Source organism: Sphaerodactylus townsendi, unplaced genomic scaffold (genome assembly GCF_021028975.2).
Source record: "Sphaerodactylus townsendi isolate TG3544 unplaced genomic scaffold, MPM_Stown_v2.3 scaffold_989, whole genome shotgun sequence".
Classification (NCBI taxonomy): domain Eukaryota; kingdom Metazoa; phylum Chordata; class Lepidosauria; order Squamata; family Sphaerodactylidae; genus Sphaerodactylus; species Sphaerodactylus townsendi.
Genome location: NW_025951231.1, coordinates 1 through 11,722, shown reverse-complemented (window position 1 = coordinate 11,722; position 11,722 = coordinate 1). Strand labels below are relative to the sequence as shown.

General features: G+C 47.6%; 1 protein-coding gene across 1 annotated transcript; it reads left to right on the top strand.

The window, feature by feature from the left end:
• Positions 1-3,555: 3,555 nt before the first annotated feature.
• Positions 3,556-8,807, top strand: LOC125425628 (lysosomal acid glucosylceramidase-like; the record flags this gene model as incomplete). The annotated part of the gene is made up of 3 exons (XM_048483196.1): positions 3,556-3,607; positions 3,710-3,907; positions 8,661-8,807. Coding segments are annotated over exons 1-3 (397 nt in total), but the record flags the coding sequence as incomplete, so codon positions are not given.
• Positions 8,808-11,722: the final 2,915 nt, after the last annotated feature.

Sequence of the window (11,722 nt, the reverse complement as noted above, 5' to 3'; positions counted from 1 at the left end):
TGTTTCCTACTTTCTGTAATCCCAGTCCAACTGCATTGTTACCGGGCGCTTTGTGCCGTCTAATTGAATTGTTTTCTATGTTTTGTAATCCACCTTGCGCCTCAGTTAGAAAGCAGGCTTCAAACGAAGTAAGCTAGAAAACAAAACCATTACAAAGATTGCCGTGGCTGATCAGGAAGCAATTACCCTTTCAAAAGGGGAACATGGTGTGTTTAAGCCTGTCCTTTATTTTATTTTTTTTAGGAGCCGCGTGGCGTCGTGGTTAAGTGCTTGCACTGCCACTCACACGGTCAGGAGTTCGAGCCCGCTGTGGGTCAGATATCCTGGCAGCTGGCTCATGGTCATCTCAGCCAGCCATCCGTTCCTTGGTCGGTAATTGAGTACCTAGCTCATAGCTAGGGACTGAGGTGGGATCCAGCAGGTTCTCACAGGTTCCCGAGAGTAGGTTACTAATTATTTGTGTGTGCCGAGAGGGGGTCACTAATTGGTGATTTTGCCACGTGATTTTGGCCTTAGTTACGCCCCTCCTCTCAGCAGTAGCGCGCAGAACTTGAAGCAGTCTAGCAGGAGGGGCACCGGCGTGCGTGGCAGCCTGCGCCTGCGTGCATTTGTTTCCCGCCCAAGGACCGGCGCAGCGGCTACGTCCTTGCCACAGCCCCGCCCAGGAATGCCGTGCCCACGGAATGCCCGGCCATGCCCTCGTTGTGCCCCGTCCAGCCCCATTGGCGCTACGCCACAGTTTGAATCCCACCACCATGGGAACCTGTTACTAAAATTTTTGGATCCCACCACTGGCTAGGGGGTAAAGAATAGCCGGGGAAAGCAATGGCAAACTACCCCACAAAAGAGGCTTGCCTTTGAAATCATTGCTTGCAGTGGTACCCCAGGGTCGGGCACGACTGAAGGGGAAACTTTACCTTTACCTTATTTATTTTCCCCCCTTTTAATAATGCAATGAAACAAAAACAAACCAACCCAGCAAGAAACAAACAGATCCTCTGAAGATGCCAGCCACAGATGCAGACGAAATGTCAGGAGAGAGTGCTGCCAGAACATGGCCGTACAGCCCAGAAACCACACAGCGCCCCAGTGATTCCAGCCGTGAAAGCCTTTGACAATACAAGAAACAAACAGTCGGCACGGTTTCAAATTGTGAAACTGACTGCAACTGGAAGGGTTAAACCCTTCTCCCCTTTCCTGCACTGCTCCAAGGCAAAGTGAGGCTGTGGGAGCTTGAAGTTTGCAGATTATGGACAGAACAGAACAGGTGGCCTTCTTGCCTAGTGAAGTTCTGCCATGGATAACCCAGTAGAACTGGAACAGACAGACATGCATCCGCCTACTCCCTTCGGTCACTATTGTCCTTATTTTGTCCTAGGCCCTGATTCCCTTTTAGATGTCCCAGTTGAAGCCAAGACTAAGGTGACCAGATTTTTAAACCAGGACCAGGGTGGGCGGGCGGGCGGGCGCGGCCGCAGGAGCACACTGCTTTTTGGGGTGCTCCCGGCGGGAAAAGGGGAGCGCCCCAGAAGGCAGTGCGGCAGCCTTCCAAAAATCGGGACAGTAAAAAAAACCCGCGGGATGCAGGACAAATTGGTTTAAGGCAGGACTGTCACGCCAAAAGCGGGCTGTCTGGTCACCTTGGCCAAGACCAAAGGATATAGCCCAGAGTTCTGCAACGTGACACCCATGGGAACCATAGTGCCAGAGGTGGGATCCAACCAGTTCTCACCACTTCTCTAGAAGTGGTTACTGATTTTTTCTGAGTGCCGAGAAGGGGTTACTAAAGCAACCTCCCTGCCCAATAGGGACTGGAGGTGCGGGTGTGTGGCGGCGCCACTGTTTGAATCCCACCACCATCGGAACCGGTTATTAAAATTTTTAAATCCCACCACTGCATGGTGCCCACCGGGATTTCCTTGGTGATGATCAAGTTTTTTCTGAAAGTGTGTTAAGGCCATCGTAAGACAGAGCTTGTTACTGGCTGTCCTCATTCAAATGAAATGGTTTTTCACTGGAGGGTCAGAAGGACTGGTAAGCACCCGGCCTACCATTCATTCATTCATTCATTCATTCATTCATTCATTCATTCATTCATTCATTCATTCATTCATTCATTCATTCATTCATTCATTCATTGGTCTTGTATGCCACCTTTCCCCAGCTTTAGTGAGAAAAAGGGGGAGGTACACATCCACAAGGTAGAGAAAACAATGTTGTACCACAGGGCTACATATTAATGCTGAGTCTCTAGTAACCTAAAAATGCTATTTTGGGATCCATTATGTAAGGTGTGTTTAATGTAGTTGCGGGTAGATAGCTCTTATGCTTTAATCTTAACTATCTTCCAGTTTTCCTAGTGTTTCTTTGTTTTCAATCTGTTCAATATATTTTGGAAAATAAGAAAAACATTTTAAGAATTAAAAATTCTCCTGCTCAGAGCAGCGGCGCTATGATCTTCTACCCATGTTTTTTGTGATTATGATACTATGGTATTATGCGTGTTGTTGCCATTTATTGTGAACTAGCTTGCTGTGCTGATGCTATTATATTAAGCATAAGCATTTATTGTCACTGTGCACACACAACAAAATTTACAGCAGCATTCCTCGATGCACACAATTTCAGACTCATACCCCATCCTCACTTTCCCCTTCCTCCACCCATCCCTACACAGCCCCAAACCCATCGACACGAAGCCGCGGAGTTCAGCATCACCACAGCTCTAGAGTAGAAGCTGTCTCTAAGCCTCTTTGTCCTCGTTTTGATAGACCTGTATCGTCTGCCGGATGGTAACAGTTCAAAAAGAGAGTGTGCTGGACGAGACGGGTCTCTCAGAATATTTTGGGCTTTCTTTAGGCTTCGGGAATTATAGAGTTCTTCCAAGGAGGGGAGAGGGCAGCCGATAATCCTCTGTGCAGTAGTGATCACCCTTTGGAGCGCCTTCCTATCTGCCACTGTGCAACTGGAGAACCATACACAGATGCAGTAGGTTAAGACACTCTCTCTAGCACAGCGGCAAAAGGACACCAGGAGTTTTCCATTCAGTTGTTGTTTCCTTCAAAGTCTCAGATAGTACAGTCTTTGCTGGGCCTTCTTAACCACTGCAGCAGTCTGTATTGTTGCTATGTGATGGCATGATGTTATGATGTAATGTCATGTCATGATGATGGTTTGGTTATTGATATTCGTTACTTGAAATACTGTTTGATATTGCTGTTATATGTCATGTTATTGGTATATGGTATGGTTATTGGTACTCATTTTTAGGCCACCCTTACTGTGAAGGGCTCAGAGCAGCTTATAACAAGGTTCATAACAAAATCATAACAGTTTCATTGAAATGGATATTACTAGATCTAGTGCAATGATCATTGAAAGATAATGGAGCAACTGCAGATCTGACTTTCTCCTACAGCTTCCAAGCCTCGTAATATAGTGAGTCGTCATCCCCTTGCCCCCATCAGCAAGTGTCCTTGCCCACTGCTGCTCTATGGACCACTCCACAGGGGCCAAAAACAGGGGTGGCATGCAAGGGAGGGGAGTGAGTGAAGGATGGCATGCAAGGGAGGGAAGGGACGAGGAGGGGGCCTTTCGGGGGAGGGCGGTATACAAACCAATGTCCCATTACATTACATTCAATACGTTCAGACACTCCATCATCAGAACCTTTCCTTCAACCCCCATTTCTTTTTCTTCTGTCACCCAGCAAGCTGGCCATGTAATCCCAGGTCTGTCGGCCACAACGCCATGGTTTGCGTTTGCAATGCCTCTTACTGTGACACGATAGATCCCGTCTGCCTCTTGCCCGCGGGCTTCTTCTTGAAGTATGAGTCCACCAAAGCTGGCTCACGCATGGAGCTCACGGAAGGGAAGTTCCAGCTGAACCACACATCTGGATTCAATGGTGCGTTGAAGGACTATATTTGTGCAACCCATTGCCATTTCAATATTTCTATTTGTATTTTTGTTTGGGGGGGGGGATGTTTTGACTTCAGGGCCCAGGCGACAGAAGCTCACGGAATGTGATTGGTTGGTAAGTTTGCTCATTTGTGACCAACTGCAACAGCCTTTGGTCTATCCACCCTGCAGCAGGAGAGAGAAAATCCAGAGCTTGACTGAGGAAATCGATCCTTTCCTTACATCCCACATTGGACAAAGACTTGCACTGTCACATTGAATAAGGCTCACAGCACGTAGCTGTATCGCTTATATCAAATTAATGGGACACAAGTACCCCTTCCGCACATGCAGAATAATGCACTTTTGTTGGTATATTGCAAGTGTCTGTCACAGTTCAGACTTGAACAGTTCAGACTGTGTGCATGCTAATTAGCTACTGAGGTCAGAGTTTTATGGCCAGTCCATTGATTAAGCTATTGGTCAGCCAGCCCCGGCATTGCCTATGTGGGACTAGTCATGTAGACAGATAGTAGACAGAAAGTTATAACGCGAGGTAGAAACCTTTTGCTTTGCTAGATAGGCACCACATGGAGCAGAACTATGTAACCAAGGCTGCTTCCGCACGGCCATGCTGGGGGTCGGGTCGGCATACATGATGAACGTGCCCGTCGTGCGAACGGTCCCGGTAACGACCAGGAAGATGGCGCCACGCTGCGCCATTGCCCGATCGACTTACCGTCCCTGTGACCATTCAGTGCGTCGCCAAGGCCAGGGGACACGCCCCCCCTGCCCTGCACAACCGCTCCAGAGTCGCAGGGCAGGGGGGTGTCCCGAGGCCTCGGCAACGCGCCGGACGGTCGCAGGGATGGTAAGTCGATTGGGAAAGGGGGGAGGGATGGCGCCTTCGATTGGGCAAGGGGGGAGGGAGGGCAGCGGCTGGAAGCCACCGTTTTCCAAAAACCTCGCTCAGGGAGTGAGGTGGGAAAATGGTGGCCACGCTCCGCTGGGGAGGAGTGAGGGCGGCGCGGCTGCGAAGCAGCTGCGCCTCCCTTGCGAACAGCTCCCTCGGGACGGCATTTTTGCCGTCCCCAGGGCGCTGTAAAAGGCCCATACAGAAAGGGCCTAAGTTAGTACTAGAATTGAAAGTTGTTATTTGCTTTCTTCCATGTTAGTAAACTCATTTATGTAAAACCAGCAACTGTGCATTGGTCTCTTTAGTGCTGCTCTGCTAAATATATTAAGCTAAACACTCAACAACTTCCAATTTTTAAAAATTTATTTTCTTAATCTTTTATACCGCCCCATCCCCAAAGGGCTCTGGGCAGTGTACAACACAAGGGAAAACAATATAAAATAGCTAAAACATTTAAAAGCAGTGATAACCGTAAAAAAAACTATTTCTAATAATATATAATAAGTCTCAATAAGATAAATGGCGTTCGACAGTCTATTATTAAAATTCCCTCCCCGCCCCCGAAAGGGAGGAGTGGCGTCCAGTATTCTCGTTTTAAATTCCCTCCCCCTCCAAAAGGGAGGAATGGCGAGTCTCATTGGATGACAGTTGGCCCAGATGTCAAGGGCCAAAGAAGGGGGGGCACCATCAGCGGCCCGTACCTCCAAAGGCCCGGCGGAACAGCTCCGTCTTGCAGCTGGATTTTACTGTGCAGAATAGCAAAATCCACTTGCAAACAATCATGAAAGTGGATTGAAAGTGCATTATTCTGCATGTGCGGAAGGGGCCATAGTTCCCAGCTAAACCATGCAGACACAAAACTACCACGTCAAGTCAACCTTTATTGCCATATCAGCATGTGACACAGACAAAAAAGGAATTCAGATCTTAAGAATCTGTTACAGTGGTATACAATTATAATTGTGAACGCATCTCGATTGCATAACAATTTTGCTGTTGTCTCGGTTATGTTATCTGCATCATTACTCAGCAAGTGTAACATTTTTGTTGGCCTTTTCGTTTGCCAGAACCGGTCGTAAAAGATTGGATCTGAGGTGGTTTTTGCACAGCCCAAATATGAAGTTATTTATCCCGTTTGAGCGAAGAACTGCACACAGGACTCTTCCCCCCCAAACAGGTTCAGCCTGTTATATTTCCTTCAACCCGGGTTTTACAAAAATAGCTACACTAGCGATCTTTGGGGAGAAACTGAGGGAGTCATTGCAACCCAGACTGTTTGCAATCGCTTCCTGGAGGGGTGAAATCTCCAGAGCGAAGGCAAACAGGGACACCGGGTTCATTAATAACATGTTACACACATTGTTAGCGTGCTGGGCAGAAACCATCTAAGTGGCTCATAAACAGGACAGGACAGGAGCACATGCCCAAGAGATTGCATGCCGTTCGTGCTGCATATTCAAGTCCCCTTTCGATGGGGAATTTCCCACTGTCTCCCTTGCAACAGGGCGGATGGCAAAACATTACACTGCGCACGTGGTAAAGGCTCGGCGCTGATCAAACTCAATGGAGTTAAATACTTTGCCAATACATGCTGCCTTAGGATAAATTCCAAGAAAGAGAGGAGAACAGAACTTACCAGTTTCCCTAGTCAGCTTCTGATACTCTTGGACCCCTTCTGCACATCATCATCATCATCATCATCATCATCATCATCATCATCATCATCATCATCATCATCATCATCATCATCATCATCATCATCAGCATCAATTTAATTTAATTTAAATTAATTGAATTGAATTGAATTGAATTGAATTGAATTGAATTGAATTGAATTTAATTTAATTTAATTTAATTTGATTTAATTTAATTTAATTTAATTTAGTCTGCTTTGCTTTGCTTCGCTTCGCTTCGCTTCGCTTCGCTTCGCTTCGATTCAATTCAATTCAATTCGATTTAATATACTGCCCCATCCCCGAAGGGCTCTGGGCGGTGTACAACATAAAATCATATATAAACATGCAGAACAATGCACTTCCAATCAATTTTCAATGCATTTTGCAGCTGGATTTTACTGTGCAGAATAGCCAAATCCACTTGCAAACCATTGTGAAAGTGTGTTGTCGAAGGCACTGTGTGTGTGTAACAGTGTGGACACAGTGTGTAACAGACTTCCCTCTGTGATACACCTCTGAAGATGCCAGCCACAGATGCAGGTGAAACGTTAGGAACAAGGTCCACCAGACCATGGCCACACAGCCCCGAAAACCCGCCACAACCAATCGTGAAAGTGGATTGAATGTGCATTATTCTGCATGTGCGGAAGAGGCCAGGACAGTTTCCGCACATTCAGGCTTGCAGGCTTGCATCGGCATGATTGATGCCGATGCAAGCCCTGGGGCCGTTCGCATGAACGGCCCCACAGGCTGCGCGGCTGGCGGAGCACGCTCCGCACAGTCGCACAAGCCGCCAAACAGCTGCCTACCTTTTCCCTGCCTTTCGTCGCTCTGAGGAGGGAAGGGGACACGCCCCCTGGCCAGAGCGATGGCTGAAGCGACGAAGGCAAGGAGGCGTGTCCCCTTCCCTCCTCAGAGTGACGCAAGGCAGGGAAAAGGTAGGCAGCTGTTCGGGAGCGCCACGGGAATATGCCGGCTTCCACCCGCTGCTGTTCGCTCGGCAACGGGTGGCAACCGGCGTATTCCAACAAACTCGCCCCCTGAGCGAGTTTCAGAAGCAGCGTCTTCACGCCACTTCAGGGGAGCCAGGACGACACTGCTGCGATGGAGCAGCGCCTCCTGTGCGAACAGTTCCCCACATGACCATTTTTTCCCCGTCCCTGGAGCGCTGTTCTTTCCCCATGCAGAAACCGCCCAGAGCTTTGAGTGACAGAGCTAGTGTAAGCATTTTAGCCTCTATGTCAGTGGTGGGATACAAATAATTTAACAACTAGTTGTTTACAGGCACCGTTTTAACAACCAGTTCTGCCAAAGTGGTGCGAATCGGCTGAATCCCACCACTGGTGGCATCCTGTTTCTCTTGAAGGGTGGCTCGCCAGAGCTCGCCAGGGTGGGTGGTAAAAACCTGTTCTAGAGAGTCAAAAGCACGCTGGCAGGCTGCAGACCAGGGTAAAGGCTCTCCAAGTCGAGCAGCATCGGGCGCCCTGCCCTTTGTGCGCAGGAAGTCAGTCAGTGGTAAAGCCAACTCAGCAAAGTTAGGAATAAAGACACGGTATTGTCCAAGAGTCTTTTCTTTCTAACTTTCCAGTCAGAACTCCTCTGCACATAGAAAATGAAAACTTGCAAACAATTGTGAAAGTGGATTGAAAGTGCGTGATCCTGCACGTGTGGAAGGGACCACGTGCAAGCAGGAAGTGTGCTAACGGGCAAAAGCCGCTAATTTAGCGACTTTCATTTAACCCGTGTTCGGCCAAACAAAACGGGATAGAAGCGTTTGGCGAGCAAGTTCGGAGGGGACTTCACCCCCATAACGCTTTCTCCACACTCCACACTCTCCACACTCCCGGGCCGGACCCGTTCTATTTTGCCTGTGCACCCTGAGTTGTGTTCTATTCATAGCCACTGTTGATTTAGTTTTAATTGTCATTGTAAAGTTGTTGTGTTTGTATTCAATGTTTGTTACCATAAATGTTGACATCCTGTTGAAGCCATTTCACATTCGTTTAACAAGCTACAAGAGTGCCGTCGTTTTATTGATTTTAAATCCCCCCCTTCCCCCGCCCCAAGTCTCCAACAGAGATTTATGCAGCCCGGGATCTGCTGGGTTCTATTTGGATAATCCCCGCTCCCAACTGGATGTGCTTACCCTGTCTCTTCTTTCTCTAAAGGCCCTGAATATGTCTTCAATGCCTCCAAACGCTACCAGTCCATCAAAGGTTTTGGAGGATCTCACACGGACGCTGCTGCAATTAATATCTTGAGTCTGTCCCCAGCTGCCCAAGACAACCTGTTGATGTCTTACTTTTCCGACACTGGTGAGAACACCCGAGGATGAGGAATGGCACCCAACAGCCCGCAGAAAGAGGACCATTCTGAGAAGCAAAGTTCTGCATAATTCTGGCGGTCGAGTTCATGCAGGATTTGTGTGTGTCGGAGGTGTATGGGGGGGTGTCTGGGGACAACACCTGATCAAGTGCCTGGTTTGTTGCTATGGGCGGTACGCCACTGCTGTGTGTGTGTGTGTGTGTGTGTGTGTGTGTGTGTGTGTGTGTGTGTGTGTGTTAAACACAGGGGAGTATGCAAAATTGCAATTCCGATTGTCTATGCTGTCTGAAGATTGACAGAAAGGCTGTAAATCATGCTGGCAGGGGCTGATGGGAACTGTAGTCCATAACATCTGGAGGGCTGTGAGCTTGACGCCTGTGGTCTAGGGCAAGGGTGTCCAACTCTGGTGCTCCAGATATCCATGGACTACAATTCCCATCAGCCCCTGCTGGCATGGCCAATGGGAATTGTAGTCCATGAACATCTGAAGCGCCGGAGTTGGACACCCCTGGTCTAGAGGGTCCTTCCTAAGTTCTAAATTTTGGAAGGCTTGGGTTACCAATCTCCAGTTGATGAATGGAGATCTGGAATTACATCTGGTCTCCTAGCAACAGAGATCAGTCCCCCTGGGGAAAATGTCAGTTTGAAGAAGAGAAGAGTTGGTGTTCATGCAGAGGTGGGATCCAGCAGGTTCTCACAGGTTCCCGAGAGTAGGTTACTAGTTATTTGTGTGTGCCGAGAAGGGGTTACTAATGGGTGGTTTTCACAACTGTTTCACTTTCACAACTGTTTGCAAGTGGATTTTGCCATTCCGCACAGCTTCAAAGAGCACTGAAAGCAGTTTGAAAGTGCATTATTCTGCAGGTGCGGAATGAGCCATAGTGTGCGCTAGCGTTTCCACTTGTGCACTAATACAGGGGCATAACCTTTCAGACCTTGGCATTTTCCTCAAGTAAAGCAGACGGCAAAATATTAAATCTTGCTAAAGAAAATGCACTCCTTAATTTGGAATTAATCATGCAGAAAAGATAATGGGACATACAACCCTTTTCTACGACTAAAAGTTGATTTACAGATGGGCAAGTTGAATTTGCTGCTATTAAAGATCTTTGGCAATCCCATTCTGAAAAGCTGTCTTTTACCAGCTTTTTAGCCTCAGGATAAGTTAGCATTCCGACTTCGTTCATGGATCTACCAGTTTCACAACTGTTTGCAAGTGGATTTTGCCATTCCGCACAGCTTCAAAGAGCACTGAAGGCAGTTTGAAAGTGCATTATTCCGCATGTGCGGAAGGAGCCTCAGAATATCCCAGGGGTCTCCAATGTGGTGCCCGTGCGCGCCATGGAATGGACCGACCCCTTTTCTGGTGCCCACCAAGTGATTTTAGAAAGTGGTCAGGGCCAATATGGCTTTGTTCAGCAGGGCTTCTGAGATGGGCTGTGCAGATTTTTAAAAGGTAGCAGCTGCCACCACAGCAGAAGGATCTTCAGTTCAGGATCTCAGTTAGGGATCTTGGCAATTCTGTTTGATGGCGGCTAATGCCTTGGGAGGAAATGAGGAAATGAAAGGCGAGGTGCACCAGCGTGTAGCCTGTAGCCTGGTGCACTATGTCACTTCCACTTTAAACCAGAAGCAATGCAGGGAACTCTGCAAAAACTCTGTAGCAAAACCACAGGGTATTTTTGCAAAATGCTGCCACATGCCCCTGTTTAAACCAGACATCAGTGCGCCAGGCTCCGATTTCTCTTGGAAGTTGCTAGCTGCGACCTGGCTATTATGTCTTCAGGGCACGGCTGGAGGTACGCTGTGTGTACGCAACACACAGCTGATTAGTAATTTAATAAAAAATTATTAAAACAATATGTTCCTCTTCAAACGCATTCTCTTAAACAAAGTTCCCGGCTGAAATGCTGTGGTGAGAGTTGCTGGGGATTTCATTCCCAGACTCGTTTCAATTTATTATCGGCTCCACCAGCTGCACGGCCATTTTACAATTACACCCGGTGCCAAAATTCCAGTGGCATCCACAGGCTCGACGAGGTTGGGGACTCCGGAATATGCAGTGCTGGACTAGATGGGACGGTGGTATCAGACATTTTTGTCTTGGGCCATTTCCAAATATCAAATATCAATGAATAGAGTAAGTGCGCCTCTAACGGCATTCACCAAATACAGACCAAAAAATCACGTGACGCACCGTGTGCTGCACAGTGGCTTGTGTATATTACAATTATTTTTTTACAGTGTATAAACTTCATAGATGTTACACTTATGTTCTTACGTTCTTATGTTCTTACGTTGCATCCATTCATGAAAAGGGTGATTGTGTTTACACCTGAAAGAAAATAACTCATGACTTTAAAGACAATATTAAGAACATAAGAACATAAGAACAAGCCAGCTGGATCAGACCAAAGTCCATCTAGTCCAGCTCTCTGCTACTCGCAGTGGCCCACCAGGTGCCTTTGGGAGCTCACGTGCAGGATGTGAACGCAATGGCCTTCTGCGGCTGTTGCTCCCGATCACCTGGTCTGTTAAGGCATTTGCAATCTCAGATCAAAGAGGATCAAGATTGGTAGCCATAAATTGACTTCTCCTCCACAAATCTGTCCAAGCCCCTTTTAAAGCTATCCAGGTGAGTGGCCATCACCACCTCCTGTGGCAGCATATTCCAAACACCAATCACACGTTGCGTGAAGAAGTGTTTCCTTTTATTAGTCCTAATTCTTCCCCCCAGCATTTTCAATGAATGCCCCCTGGGTCTAGTATTGTGAGAAAGAGAGAAAAATTTCTCTCTGTCAACATTTTCTACCCCATGCATAATTTTATAGACTTCAATCATATCCCCCCTCAGACGTCTCCTCTCCAAACTAAAGAGTCCCAAACGCTGCAGCCTCTCCTCATA